The sequence below is a fragment of the Camelina sativa genome, chromosome 7 (assembly GCF_000633955.1).
Source record: "Camelina sativa cultivar DH55 chromosome 7, Cs, whole genome shotgun sequence".
NCBI lineage: Eukaryota > Viridiplantae > Streptophyta > Magnoliopsida > Brassicales > Brassicaceae > Camelina > Camelina sativa.
The window spans coordinates 4,987,169-5,001,585 of NC_025691.1; the positions used below are offsets into that span (position 1 = coordinate 4,987,169).

General features: G+C 34.4%; 5 protein-coding genes across 7 annotated transcripts; 4 read left to right on the plus strand and 1 right to left on the minus strand.

The window, feature by feature from the left end:
• LOC104704323 (mavicyanin-like) lies at positions 531-1,153 on the plus strand. The gene has a single exon (XM_010420432.1). The coding sequence runs from the start codon at positions 587-589 to the stop codon at positions 1,151-1,153; it is 567 nt and encodes a 188-aa protein (XP_010418734.1). The 5' UTR covers positions 531-586.
• LOC104700359 lies at positions 3,603-6,692 on the plus strand. 3 transcript variants are annotated; one of them, XM_010415876.2, is made up of 5 exons: positions 3,603-3,724; positions 4,609-4,731; positions 4,828-5,689; positions 5,953-6,140; positions 6,239-6,692. In XM_010415876.2, the coding sequence occupies exons 2-5, from the start codon at positions 4,645-4,647 to the stop codon at positions 6,410-6,412; spliced, it is 1,311 nt and encodes a 436-aa protein (XP_010414178.1). In that variant the 5' UTR covers positions 3,603-3,724; positions 4,609-4,644; the 3' UTR covers positions 6,413-6,692. The 3 variants fall into 3 exon arrangements, with proteins under 3 accessions (XP_010414178.1, XP_010414179.1, XP_010414180.1); XM_010415877.2 differs by lacking the exon at positions 3,603-3,724 and adding an exon at positions 3,750-3,932; XM_010415878.2 differs by lacking the exon at positions 3,603-3,724 and adding an exon at positions 3,993-4,137.
• Positions 8,024-12,013, plus strand: LOC104700362 (protein trichome birefringence-like 40). Its single transcript, XM_010415880.2, has 5 exons — positions 8,024-8,365; positions 8,862-9,033; positions 10,949-11,124; positions 11,228-11,386; positions 11,584-12,013. The coding sequence occupies exons 1-5, from the start codon at positions 8,064-8,066 to the stop codon at positions 11,873-11,875; spliced, it is 1,101 nt and encodes a 366-aa protein (XP_010414182.1). The 5' UTR covers positions 8,024-8,063; the 3' UTR covers positions 11,876-12,013.
• LOC104700361 (phospholipase A1-IIbeta-like) lies at positions 12,119-13,841 on the plus strand. The gene is made up of 3 exons (XM_010415879.2): positions 12,119-12,476; positions 12,564-12,921; positions 13,057-13,841. Exons 1-3 carry the CDS (start codon positions 12,214-12,216, stop codon positions 13,705-13,707), a joined length of 1,272 nt encoding a protein of 423 aa, XP_010414181.1. The 5' UTR covers positions 12,119-12,213; the 3' UTR covers positions 13,708-13,841.
• Positions 13,699-14,381, minus strand: LOC104700360. Its single transcript, XM_019227475.1, has 2 exons — positions 14,072-14,381; positions 13,699-13,965 (listed from the first exon to the last, which is right to left on the minus strand). The coding sequence occupies exons 1-2, from the start codon at positions 14,173-14,175 to the stop codon at positions 13,842-13,844; spliced, it is 228 nt and encodes a 75-aa protein (XP_019083020.1). The 5' UTR covers positions 14,176-14,381; the 3' UTR covers positions 13,699-13,841.

Here is a 14,417-nt window from a genome sequence, read left to right on the forward strand (position 1 = left end):
ATGATAGTCTTTATATAAGGAAACTAGGTTAAACATATGTAACCAATAGCTTCATGATTATAAGAATAAATACAAATCCTTCCCATGATCCCATCACCTAAGTCTATAACATTAGGTGTCATCAAAGATATGTTATGTAGATTTTGTATACATCATAATTATTTTTGTTATGTTTTTAGTCATTCATTTCTTTATTTTATTTATAATTCTTTTGTTAATAATATCAATGCTTTTATTTTTAATTCTATACAAATTTTTAAAAATATATCTAAAACCAAATTATTGTTAAAACAAAACTGCTGAAAAAATAGGGAATTCATAATAGAGACGTCATGGTATTAATCTCGAATATGGAAAAAGGGAAAGATATTACCTAAACAAAACATAATCAAATAGTCACTAGGAATTATCCAAATTAATCCTCAAATCCCAACAGGGATAGGATTATCTTAACCGAGCCCTCGGCTCTATATAAGAATTTGTATCCTCCTTCTCAACTTCTCACCAAACAAATTCATTACTTCCTTTAATCATCTCTCTCAGACTTGTTTCTCTCATTCCCAAATTAAGAACAAAAAACACGATCATGGCTTTGACTAAGAAGAACATGTTTTTTACTTCTTTGTTGATTCTTGTAACTCTTTTTGGAGTTGCCATTGGAGGAACCGTTCACAAGGTCGGAGACTCGAAGGGATGGACGATGATAGATGTTGATTACGAGGCTTGGGCTTCATCAAGAACTTTTCAAGTCGGAGACTCTTTGGTCTTCTCATACAACAACAATTTCCACGACGTCACTGAAGTCACTCACAATGATTTTCAGCTGTGTGAATCGTCTAAACCACTTGTGACATACAATACTGGGTCCGACTCAATCATTCTAACTAAACCGGGAGTCCAACAGTTCATATGCGGAGTTCCTGGTCACTGCAAGTCGGGGCAGAAGCTTCAAATCCATGTCTTGCCAGCCTATTTGGGTCACGTCGCTGCTCCGGTTCCTGGACCTGTCCGATCACCAAGCTCTTCCTCGTCTCCTTCACCAGCCAACGCTCCACAGCAGCATCAGATGGCTCCATCACCTCTTCAAAGCGGTGCCTCAAAGTCGGCTTCTTGGATCGGCTTCAGCTTGTTGGCATTGATCTTAGCATTCTAGTCTTGTCTTTTATTGTTACACTTTTTAATTTGTTTTTGTATTAGCGAGTGAAGGTTCGTTGTTAATCACTGAAACAACAACATACATTCCTTTTTCTTTTTTTTCTTCTTTGCATTACTTTATTTAATTAGGTTTTGCTATCTTGTAATTAGAATTTAGCTTATTCATTAATTCAAATCTTATTTTTCAAAAAGAATTTAGTATCACCACCATACTATGAGACATCGGAAAAGTAAAATTAATTAGTAAATTTTCAAGGTCTCGTAGCATTCAATTAAACGACAATCTTCATAAATATCACACAAAAACAAAAGAATTCTGTATTTTCGCAAAAATTACTGAAACTAGGATAGATAGTATACGCGCTAAGCTGCAAGGCTGATTTTTTTTATTTTTCTTACTATTTTATTGTGTTTTTATAATGTTATTTGTAAATTTTTCTTAATTTATTTGGAACTTGTTGGTATGCGGATTATTTTTAATAATTAATTGTAGTTCAAGATAAATAAGATTGAGCATTTAAAAGTCTTGTAAAATAGGAATTTAGTATTCTGATTTTACTCAAATTTTATGGTATATTTTATGCATTTTAATATTTATAACGTAATCACTTGAATGACATCCTTTTAGCAAAAACACAAGATTATGATTTTTTTTTGTGTGTCTTCTTTTAGTGAAAATTTATTATACGTTAACAAAACAACCAAAGTCTTATTTTATTATTCTAAACAATTTTTTAAGTCTGATCCATCAAGAAAACCAAAATATCATGCTTTTTTTTGAACGAAAAACCAAAATATCATGCAATCAACTAAGTTTCGTCACGAATTAATTATTTTTATTATCATTATAGTTAATAGTTAACATTGTAAATAACTGAATTAATTTATATTTATCTTTATAAAGATTTAAATAAATTCTTAGCTTAATTTTACCTTATAAAATATATATATATATATATATATATATTATGTTCATTTGAGTTATTTGTTTTGTATAGAGATATTTGAAAAAAATGATTTTCTTTCCGTAAAAATCATATTGATAACATAATAACTGGAAAATTGATTATATAAACAACCAAATAAGTTTAAAGACAAAAATATGTTATAACAAAAATGATTATGTTGTCCAAAGAAAACACTTTATTCTTCCAGAAAATTTTACTTTTACTTCAAATTTGTATTCTTTATCGAAGATATTTATGGTGATTCAGCAAATTACTTTGAGAGGATTCAGATTATGCCAAACAACTCTTTTAATTACCATATCTTTAGAAATCTTTTTTCATAGCTATAAATTTACTTGATGAGCAGTAAATCTCACTCCAAAATTTACATATGTGCTAGACAGTAAAATAGAAGCTACTATATGACTAACACAACACACTTCTTTATTTAGGCTTTGACCAATCATGCGACCCATTAACACTTCTCATTACCAAAACACTTGAAGTCCAACTTTCCTAATCTTGTTCCTTTCTCCTTTTTGTTGACCTTCTTTGTCGACAACGCATCTTCTTCTTTGTTCTGCTTTGTTTCATCTCAATGAAGGTTTCTCCTTGCAGGTTTAAATTGAGGACTCAATTCCAACACTTTGTCTATATCAATCGTACACAACTTAAAAGTTTAAGCACTCAGATTACTAATGGTCCAATTTTAAGAACCAGTACGGAATTATAAGTGGGCCAATTTTACTGGGCCCAAGTAAAATACAATTTTATCAGTTACAAACTCATCGACTTGTAATATAAATCACGAAAATATTTATCCAACTAAGATGAAACTTTTTTAAAATATCAAAGATTAAGAATCACCACGTGTTAATGGTTGTAGCTGTTGGGGACAAATTCATTTGTGATTTAGACCTTTTTTTTACCAATCATGAAATGTAATCTACAATGATGCATCCAAAAAAAAAACACAAAACTGTAACGGACTAATTACAAACTACTTTTACATACAAATAGAGTTGGGCTGATTTGTTGTCTCCACACTAAAAACAGAATAGTCTAATCTGGAAACGAATTTATCTACCCCAACCGCTGTAACAATTCATGCCTATTATTCTTTTGATTAATAAATCGTTAAATATCTTCTAAATTAATCCGACATCATCATAATAGATCTCGAAGGAAAAAAAAAAATCGAACCCAAAAGAAATCTAACGAAACTTGTGTGATTTGATTACAAACATAAGAATCCAAAAGTGGAATACAATCATCAAGAATCAAATCCACTAGCTTGCCACGTGTCGAAATTGAAAAAGCAGATATTCACACTTTCCCATATAACCAAAAAGAAAAGTTGGTAAAATTAATAATTGTCAACGCAAACTCCGTGGGTGGGTCGCTCGAACCGGACGGGTCAAACAAACCCGAACCCGGATTTGTTTTTTCTTTCCTGTAAAAAAAAAAAAAAACACAACAAAAGAAGAGAAAAGAGCAGAGCTTCTTTAAAAGTTATGTTTTTTTAATTTGGTTTTTGATTTGTTTGCTTCATCGTAATAACTTACTCTCTCTCACGAAAACTCAAACTCTCTCTCTATCAATCGAGTGAACGTTGCTTTGAGGTTAATGATCCCGTCTCCTCTTCTTTTTCTTCTCTGTTTTCTAATTCTAAAGTTTATTCCTTTTTTTTTTTCTCTCTCAATTTCTGATTGATTGCAAAAGAGGCTTTCCTGGGTTTTAGGGTTTTTGTTCTTCTTACACTTGATCACGTTTTTTTTGCCCCGAGTCTGTGAAATTCCTCTTTTCCCACGTTTTGGGTTTCGAGGTTTTGTAAGTTTGCTTCTCTCTCTTCGAAAATTCGTTGATTTTTATGATAAAAGTTTGTTCCTTTTTTTTTTTTTTGTTTCCAGATTATCTTGTTGTTAGCAAGTCTATCAGAAGCTTAAATCTTTCAATTTTAAGTTTTTGGGTTTCGAAGTTTTTATTTTAAGAAGCAATCAGCTGTTAAGTATAAGAATCAATTCGTTTCCTTTTGGTATATTTTTTTTCTTTCTTTCTAATTTTGTCTCTCTGTAGATAACATTTAGTTTTGTCCGATGATGATCGTTGATTGTTTTTCACATGGTTAAGTTTGGTGTTGACAATTTCTGTTTTCAATAGAAGAAAGAACATAGTGATACAGAGACATAGCTTATATCTGCAGTCAAAAGATCTTATCTGATAAGGATATGTTAATATTATATCTCTTCTTCAGGAACTTGTTTTGGTTAAGAGAGTTAGCGTCTAAAAGGCTCCTAGGATTTGAGGTTTTGCTTAGAAGTTGCATTAGCCATCTTCTCTTGGATAATCTTTTTGGAATAACGGCTAAGCAACTGTGTCTTTTGCTATGAGCTTCTATTGCACTCTTGTTTCTTTAATTAAAAGAGTTGATGTTGTGTGTACGTTTACCGCATATGTTTAATCTCTCTCTCTGAATTTTCATTTTCTTTGTTGTTGGCATTGACAGAAGGAACACAAGAACGTTGTTGGATTCGGAGGAGTTATGGATTTTAAAGGTATAAAATGGGTTGGGAATGTGTACCAGAAGTTTGAAGCAATGTGCTTAGAGGTTGAAGAAATCATTGTGCAGGTGAATGCTTTGTTGGTGTAAGAACTTTGTAATTGTACCATGTCGATTTGTATCTTTTGTTTTTAACTCTTGGTTTGCTTCTTTTATGATTTTTAGGATACTGCAAAATACGTTGAGAACCAAGTTCATACGGTTGGTAATAGTGTCAAGAAGTTCTGTTCAGATGTGGTTCAAGACTTGCTTCCTGATGATGATGACTCTGTAGGTTCAGGAAAACCTTTACCTGTTTCTATGTTAAATGAATACGCTCCTGTTTGTTCCTTCAAAAAGAAAAGAGAAAGCGTGAACCGAAAAGCCAGAGATGTGAAGCAAGATGAAGAAGTAACTGAGGGGAAGAAGGATGGATGTGCAATGCAATTACGTGGTCTTGATGCAGATGATTATGATATATGTACGTCTCCGAGGCAGTATAGTTATGGTGGTCCTTATAGAAGAGGAAGAGTTGGTCGCAAACAGATCTTTAAAAAAGAGGAGCCTTTTCAAGTTACCAGGCCTATTGTCCAATCAAAGGTTCATAGTGCTTGTGTCAAAGATGATGTCGGGACTGTAAACTCAAGTAGTTTATCAATGGTTCATAGTGCTCGTGTTAAAGATGATGTTGGAACTGTCAACTCAAGAAGTTTATCAATGGTTCACAGTGCTCGTGTGAAAGATAATGTTGGAACTGTAAACTCAAGTAGTTTTTCAATGGTTCATAGTATCAAAGATGACGTCAAAACTGTAAGGCCAAGTGATACTCCTCCAGGTCAAGTAGAAAGACTCATCTCTAAAAAGGAAGGTCAGAAAGAGAATAAACCCGAAAATCAAAACAGTCTGACAGCGATTAATTCTGTTAGAAGTAAAGATTCAGAGATTAGAACTGAGATTGAACATGGTCTTACGGTTGTTAATTCTGTTAGAAGTCAAGATTCAGAGATTCAACCATCTGTTGCTACTGGCTTACCTGCAGGATCTGATGGTAACATTTCGGCTCTTTTTTTAAAAATTTCTCTCTTTCTCAATCGTTTCTTTTGAAACTATGGATCCTTAAGTTGGATCCCGGTACGCAATCATATCGTGTACCACATCCCATAGGTTCTATATCATTTGGATTACTTTAGTGATCATGTGACTCCATATCGTTGTCTGCTGCTTGCATTGGGAATGGAATTCAAAAGGAAGAAACTGGCTCATGATACTAAAGCAGTTCACTTAATCTTGGTTTTGGTTTCTTGTTTTCAGATTGCAAAAAGGAAACCAATGAGGATTCAATGGAAACAAGTTCAAGTTCTGTCTCAGAGCACAAGTCCAACATTCTGCAACATCTTATTGGAGGATCAGTTGAAGAAAGCTGTATACTTGTGGACAGAGACGAATTCCAATGTGTATTTCCTGACAAGATGGAGAATGACAAAAACAAACCATACAAGGTTTGTTTCTCTCTTATCTCTTTTCTTTAGTTTTCATGTTTGCATTTATCATCACACAGAAAGTAACACTGCCTTATAACATATAACTGATCCCACAGAAGATAAGAGACGCTATATCTTCAAGAATGAAACAAAACAGAGAAAAAGAATACAAGCGACTTGCACGCCAATGGTACGCTGAAGATGTTGAGAATGGGAGAGAATGTGGCGATAATCCGAAACCGGTAGATGAAAACCGATCATCAGAAGAATCTGAATGGGAGCTTCTGTAAAATGTTTAATGGTTACGCAGAGGATATAGCTCTACTACTCTCTCACTCTCTCTCTCTCTCTCTCTCTCTCTCTCTCTAAAAGAATGTATTAAGCAAAATATAAGAAGCAGCTTAAAAGGCTTCCTCTGCTGGCTCTGGTTACATAATTTAATAAGGCTCCTAATATATTTACCAAAATTTTATTTATAATTTCATGTAAAAATGTTTTTTTACAAAACTGTCTGCATCTGTAGATATTTGTGGGAGAAAAAAAGTCTTTCCCTTGGTGGTTGTGTAATAATTATTTTCTTGTTTCGTCTATTTTACATTTCCAATTTGTTCCAAAATCAGGACCACTCCACATCATTTCCTTTGTTTTTTTAAGTGGTGTTTTGATTTTATTTTAATTTCACAATGTTTGCAACAATTTGAACCATATATATCTCTTCAAACAGGAAACTATAGTCATTTTCTCAAATAATTTTCTAGGAGTTATGAATCCGATAAGCCCCTATAAAGTATCTTCAGCTTCGACCTATTGTGCTACTTTACATTTCACTTTTTATATTTAGTTTTCTTGTTTTTTCTATGCTTGGAAAGAGACAGAACAATAATCAATAGCTCGACGGTTGAAGTAATAATTGAATTTGTTGATGAATGAATAATAGCTAATGGAAGGAATCTTCTAGTTTTAAATCACAGCTTGCTAATGAAGGTATAATCATTAACATGTTTGAATTGGAAGATGAGCCAAATGAGTATTATTGGAATTGATGCATACACAAATTGTTACCTTTGTTTCTATATTAATTTGTTAAAAGTAGTCAAAGTTGAAATGGTTTGATTCATTGCATTACCTAAATCAGATAAAAGCATTCGTTAGGTGTAGATTTTTAAAAAGAAGCTTATTTAGTTATAAAGAAACAAAAAATGAAGAAAATTATAAGGGAAGTAAGTTTTTTTGGGAGTGAGTGGTGGTCGAGTTGGAAAAAGCAAGCCACCCTAAACACCATCATAACATGTGCAAATTGCTCCTATACACATACATCAGCCTTGTCTTTTCATTCTCTTAGTATATTACAACATGCATGTTAATCCAATGGCTGCGCAGATAAAATATAAACCGTTAAAAAAAAAAGATTCATGAAAATTTGATAACCACAAACATGATTGATGTGAACTAGAAGGAATCTCTCGAGTTTTATAACTCATCCTGTTGTTAATAACCAATATGTGAGTTTGGTAGTGACACTATAAGTAATACGATATTTAATTTATCCAATTTATGTGAAAAAAGTTTCTTATGATTAACATTAATATAATATTAGATATGTAGGTTTTTTCTAGTATGGTTTTGTTAAAAACCTTATAAAATAATGTTGGCTGAAGTAAATACGATTTTAGTTTGAAATACATAACCAATTGGCTTATAAAGAGTTTGGTGCAATTAATCTATTTGATTCTATATCACCTTTTTCAGCTCTTAAAGTATATCTTAAGCATAATGATTGTCCACGAAATAAATATGTAAAAATGATGTATACAAAAATATAACAAGAGAGGTAAAGAAGAAAACTTACTGTATATGCAAAGACTTTTCTTTTATCTATAAAAAGCTTGAGGCTTGAAGAATAAGTTTTATCATTTTTTTCTTGGCAACCCCAAAAACAAAATGGGACTCTGTTTCCTACTCAACTTAGCCTCTCTGTCTTTCATACTCTTCTCTTCATTCCCTGTACTATTAGCACAATCTCAACAACAGTTCTTGGGACAAAACAACACAAGCTCAAGCTTGTTGAGTGGAGGGAGATGCAATTTGTCTAGAGGCAAATGGGTCTATGATTCTTCATATCCTCTCTATAGTGCTTATACTTGTCCTTTTATCGATTCTGAGTTCAATTGCCAGAAAGCTGGTCGTCCTGACACTAACTATCAACACTTCCGATGGCAACCTTTCTCCTGTCCTCTCCCCAGGTACTTTTGCCTATGTATTACTATTAACGACTAAAGTTTTGTATAGTTTAGAAGAAAAGCTAAGGTTCGAATAGTTCAAATACTTTCTTTTTGCATTTTATAATATAGAATATATATATATATATATATATATAAAATAGTTATACAATATGTAAACTTTGCGTTTACATTGAGAAGTTTTGTATATAAATTAGGAATTCATTTGACCCAAAAAAATTGAACACGAAATGTAGGCTGGCACGAACATATATGAGACCTATGTCTCAATGGTCTCAATAGTTTCGTAAAATGTTTTTAACGAAAGAACCCATATGAAAGTTCTAACTATACTATCTTGGTTTGCAGTCGTGATCAATTACGTGAAATTAGTTCTAGCTAAAAAGATGTATATAATACCTAAAAATCTAGTTACGTGGTTCTAGCTAAAAAGATGTATATTAACATTTTTTTAAAAAGGGGTTTGAGATATTAATATGTTTATTAAATGACATTACAGATTCGATGGGGCGAATTTTATGAGGAGAATGAGAGGGAAGAAGATAATGATGGTAGGTGACTCACTGAGTCTCAACATGTTCGAATCGTTGGCCTGCATGCTTCATGCTTCTCTCCCTAATGCTAAGTATTCTCTTCGTCGAAACCAACCTCTCACTTCCCTCACTTTCCAGGTTTATTTTTTTCCATTTTCATCTTCATTTTTATCACTAATTTCACATAAAAGTAAGCGTTGCATACAAGACCGGTGTAAAAATCACAAAAATTGTTATAGTCCCTGTTCAATTTTCAGAAAATATGTCTTAATTACATAGAAATTTTTTTACAAATTTTTTTGGCTTTAAAATACACTACTTTTATACTAATTAAATATGGTGCATGTGCAAATGCACACCTTGCACCACCCTATCGCCGGTCTTGGTTGCATATAATTACTTTTAACTCTTTGACTTTTTTGTTGTTGTTGTTGTTGTTGTTTACTATCATTCTTTCTTGATTTCATCCTAGCTTTATCAAGTGAACACCGAATTCACCACTATAAAGTAGAAAGCCTACTTATATTATTAATTTGTACAAAAATAAATAATGATTGTACAGTCCTCGCCAAATCTTTTGTCTTACTAGTTACTGCTGATTCACCTCTAATATAGTTAGAACTTACGGAAATAGCACATTTTTAAGTCAATTAATTAATTGAAAATGGCGTAATTAATTAAAGATGGCACATTCTGATATTTTGCGAAAGATAATCTTATTTGGATAAACTGAAAATAAGAGAAAATAAATCATGAATTTTTTTGGTAATTCATGAAGTTATAAACAGTGTGCTGTCGCCACTTTCAACTCTTTTGGGATTCTTTTCTTTTTTTTGGGCTTTTAAAATACATATCAGAAAAAAAAAACGAAAAAAAAAAGAGAAGGCCCTGCTGCTATTAAGTGCCTTCATCATAACGCTATCTCAGATGATCAGATACGTAGCTCTTTTGGTTTCCAAGTTTAGGGGTCGATACACCGAAACACTTGCAGATAGTAATACTGTAATAAGAAGATTAATACTATATGACTGCGAAATATTTCCACATGAATTTTGAAAAAGAGTTCCTACAACGTCACCATCTAATTTTATCTTCTGAAAATCGTTATCTTGTTTTTCAAAACGATTGGGTTGCTTAGGATAATACTAAATGGTTAATTTCTTTAAAATTTTCTTATTATACTTTTGCAACTTGTAGGGATATTATATTTGTGGTCACGACAATATTAAGGTGTAAGAAAAGAACTAATACGGACCCTTTTAACATAAGTCGTACTCGTAGTCATTAAAATTAAGCTTTCTAAGAGACTTTTCAACAAAACCAAACATACACGACAGATTGGATCATTAAAAACACCTATCTTCAAAATGATTTTGACAACCACTTAAAGGTCAATGTCGTCTTCTTCATTGTCGTTTTCTATAACATAAACCAGTTTATATATATTTTGAAATTGTTTTTGGGATCTCCATTTTATTTACATCTATACGGAGATTAAACAGTGACAAGTCTGTCTCCACTCTCCATTGGGGCTGACTTACATCACTAGCTTCTTCATAGGTCTGCTACCTGTCTTTCTCTCTTTGGCTTAGATAAAATACGATCGACGGCATAATTACAGAATATAAGAACATACATGTTTCAGATAATATTTTCAAATTTTGATTTTTCATTTTTTCTTTCTATATTGATGTTTAATTCACACACACACACACACACACAATGACACGATTATCTATTCCTTCTCTATAAATGCCTCATTCAAATATTTGAAAATATACCAATACCGGGTTGACATGATATATACATAATATATGGACAGTTTTAACTTCTGACCAACATCATTTAAAACTACTTGGTATACATACAATGGAGTCAAATTACGTAAATGGTATAAGACGCTAAAATATGTATAGATTGTTGTTTTCCCCAACCGACTTGTGGTCAATTTGCACCCAAATTAACTACATGAACATAGTTGACGCATTGTCTTATGTCATTTTATTGTCATTAAGTAAAATAACTTACATGCCTTTAATTGAAAAATGGGTAGGAATATGGAGTGACGATACTTCTGTACAGAACACAGTTTCTAGTAGATGTGGTTCAAGAAAAGGCAGGACGAGTGCTTGTGCTTGACTCCATCAAACAAGCCAATGCTTGGCTTGGCATGGACGTTCTAATCTTTAACTCGTGGCACTGGTGGACTCACACTTCCGGACTCCAGCCGTACGATCACTTAATTTAACTCTCTTTCTTTTAGTAATATTTTTTTTTCATTCATTATATATGCTAGCTTCTTAACCAAATATGTTTAATAATGGTTTACCAGGTGGGATTATATGAGGGAAGGAAACCAATTGTACAAAGACATGAACAGGCTTGTTGCTTATTACAAAGGACTAAACACATGGGCTCGTTGGATTAACCATAACATTGTCCCTTCACGCACTCAAGTCTTCTTTCAAGGTGTCTCTCCTGTCCACTATGAGTAAGTGTTCTTTATTAACTCTCTTTGCTTTCTCTTTTGTCTCTCACACTTGATTTTGAATAAGGGAATCCTACACTGGAACTCTAAAGTCAAGCTAAAAAACAAAAGAATCAGTCTATTCATTACCAATTTATTTTTCAAGTGGAAGCCAATGGATTTTAACAAACATTTTCAAAACATTAATTGTCGTGAAACAGCGGAAGAGAGTGGAACGAACCATTGAAGTCGTGCAAGGGCCAAACTCAGCCGTTCATGGGACAAAGATATCCAGGAGGATTACCCTTAGGTTGGATTGTGGTTAACAAAGTCTTGAGTCGAATCAAGAAACCGGTCCATCTTCTCGATCTCACTCCTCTCTCAGAGTATCGCAAAGACGCACATCCAAGTCTTTACAATGGTCTCTCAAAGGGTCTAGACTGCAGCCATTGGTGTCTCCCTGGTCTCCCTGATACTTGGAACTTACTTCTCTACGCATCTCTCACTTCTTAGTTCTCGTGTTACATATTTGATTTTATTCTACCGTTTTATGAATTGTGAGGTTCCTGTGATTGTGATTGATATTCTTCCTTTGTTAATTTAATCCTAAATGTAATTAACATTAATACAACTTACATGCATTCATCGGGACTTAATTTCTCCATACTTTTGTTATACTGTTATATTTAATACAACCCATTATAACGTGAGGAATATACACTTGCAAGTCTTTTACACAAAGCAAAACTTATGTGAAGAGCATGTATTAATGACCAATACTTCACGCATTATCCAAACTTTTGAACACTCCAAACAAATTTTCCCAAGGACACAAAGATGAGGATCGAAGGATGTTTGGATTAGAAGATAAGCGAAAAATGGTGGGAGACATCGCTAATAGATGGAAGGAACTGAGCGGCACTAGCAAATGGAAAGACCTGCTTGATCCTCTTGACTTGGATCTACGCCGCTACATCGTACACTATGGTGACATGGCTGAGGTTGGGTACGTTGCCTTCAATAGTGACCGCCGGTCTAAATATGTAGGAGATAGCTGCTACACCAAAGAAGAGCTCTTTGCTCGAACCGGCTACCTCAAAGCCAACCCTTTCAGGTAACAAACGTATCTACTAGAAATTTTGGTTTTGCTTTCGTGCAAACCCAACCAATATAAAACATGTGACAAAATTGTATTATCCAGGTACGAGGTGACTAAATTCATATACGGAACGTCGTCGATAAGGTTACCAGAATGTTTCATAATCAAGTCATTGTCAAGGGAAGCATGGAACAAAGAGTCAAACTGGTTGGGTTACATCGCGGTGGCAACGGACGAAGGCAAGAGGTTGCTAGGGAGAAGGGACATTGTTGTAGCATGGCGAGGGACGATTCAGCTGTATGAGTGGGCTAATGATTTCGATTTCCCACTTGAATCAGCTGAAACGGTTTTCCCTCGAGCTACCCCAAATGACCCGCCTCGCGTAGCCAATGGTTGGCTGTCTCTTTATACATCCACTGATCCACGCTCACGTTTTGACAAGACCAGTGCACGAGAACAGGTCTCTACAATATAACATGATCTGTGGTTAATGATAGCCTTGATGGCTCTGCCTGGCTTACAAACCCGGGTCAAGCCACCCCGTTGAGTTTTGACCTTCCTTAATATATATCCCTATATATTGTTGGTTTGTCAGGTTCAAGGAGAGCTCAACAGGTTACTAGAACTGTACAAAGACGAAGAAGTTACAATCACCTTAACAGGACATAGCTTGGGAGCAGTTCTCTCAATTCTATCCGCCGCAGACTTTCTCCATAACGAATTACCTAAGATCAGACCAAGTCTACAACACAGGCTAACCTGTGTCACAGTCTTCGCTTTGGGCAGTCCCCGCATCGGTGACCGCAGCTTCAAAAGACTCGTCGAGTCTCTCCAACACCTCCACATCTTAAGAGTAACAAATGTCCCGGATCTCATCCCACGTTACCCTGTATTCAGGTTCACAGATGTGGGAGAAGAGCTTCAGATCAACACACTGAAATCAGAGTACCTGAAACGGTCTCTAAACCTAGGACATTTCCATAACCTGGAGGCTTACTTACACGGCGTGGCGGGTACACAACACAACCAAGGAGAATTCAAACTAGAGATCAAACGCGACATTGCGCTGGTCAACAAGGGGTTAGACGCTCTTGAAGATAAGTACTTAGTACCAGGACATTGGTGGGTTCTTGAAAACAAAGGAATGGTTCAAAGTGATGACGGTACTTGGAAACTCAACGGCGATAGGGACAAGATCAAAGAACAAGAACAAGATCAAGAAGAACAAGATTGCAAATTCCCATGAATATATATATAGCTACACTACATGTTCTTATTGAACAACAAATCTGAATTTATTTTTTAACAATTACATAAAAAGCAAGATCCAATGATAATAAGATAGAAGTTATGTACATAAATGAAGAAGATGATCTCAAATCAACAAGGGATCTTGGACATGAACCACTCCATAACATGAATTGGTGCTTTAATCAACCCAATTGCGATCTCAACAAGCACAGTCACACATAAGCAACAAGGACATATGCATGATAACAACAATCTGCAAGAGAGAGAGAGAGAGAGAGAGAGAGAGAAATCAGAAGAAAGCTTATTAAAGGGGATGAATGATTCCAAAAATCAAAGGGGATTTAGAGAAATTAACTGACCCGACGATCCAGATAACGACACCGACGATGGAGAGAAGGAGAGAGAGGAAAGCGAAAGGAAGACCTAAGAGGAAACCGAGAGGGCGGCAGTCTCCGTCGCACATGGTGGCTCTCTCCTCCGGTGAGTGTTACAACAACTGTATGATGATGATGACTTGTGTGAGTCGTCGTCGTCGTCGTCTTCTTCTCTGAATTTTCTATTAAGTAAAAAGTCTTCTTCTTATTAAAGAGGTAATATAGAGAGAGAGAGAGAAAAGGGGAGACGCGGTGTAACTTGTAGTTGTAAGTAAGTTAGGTGCATCTGATTCTCTGATGTGTCTTCCTTTTTTTTTTTTTTTTTTTTTTT

Coding starts and splice junctions, on each gene's coding strand:
- LOC104704323 (XM_010420432.1), top strand. CDS start 587: ATGGCTTTGACTAAGAAGAACATGTTTTTTACTTCTTTGTTGATTCTT.
- LOC104700359 (XM_010415876.2), top strand. CDS start 4,645: ATGGATTTTAAAGGTATAAAATGGGTTGGGAATGTGTACCAGAAGTTT. Junction 4,732..4,827: donor TTGAAGAAATCATTGTGCAG/GTGAATGCTTTG, acceptor TATGATTTTTAG/GATACTGCAAAATACGTTGA. Junction 6,141..6,238: donor ACAAAAACAAACCATACAAG/GTTTGTTTCTCT, acceptor CTGATCCCACAG/AAGATAAGAGACGCTATATC.
- LOC104700362 (XM_010415880.2), top strand. CDS start 8,064: ATGGGACTCTGTTTCCTACTCAACTTAGCCTCTCTGTCTTTCATACTC. Junction 9,034..10,948: donor TCACTTCCCTCACTTTCCAG/GTTTATTTTTTT, acceptor AAAAATGGGTAG/GAATATGGAGTGACGATACT. Junction 11,125..11,227: donor CACACTTCCGGACTCCAGCC/GTACGATCACTT, acceptor ATGGTTTACCAG/GTGGGATTATATGAGGGAAG.
- LOC104700361 (XM_010415879.2), top strand. CDS start 12,214: ATGTTTGGATTAGAAGATAAGCGAAAAATGGTGGGAGACATCGCTAAT. Junction 12,477..12,563: donor CTCAAAGCCAACCCTTTCAG/GTAACAAACGTA, acceptor TGTATTATCCAG/GTACGAGGTGACTAAATTCA. Junction 12,922..13,056: donor AGACCAGTGCACGAGAACAG/GTCTCTACAATA, acceptor TTGGTTTGTCAG/GTTCAAGGAGAGCTCAACAG.
- LOC104700360 (XM_019227475.1), bottom strand. CDS start 14,175: ATGTGCGACGGAGACTGCCGCCCTCTCGGTTTCCTCTTAGGTCTTCCT. Junction 13,966..14,071: donor GTCGTTATCTGGATCGTCGG/GTCAGTTAATTT, acceptor TCTCTCTTGCAG/ATTGTTGTTATCATGCATAT.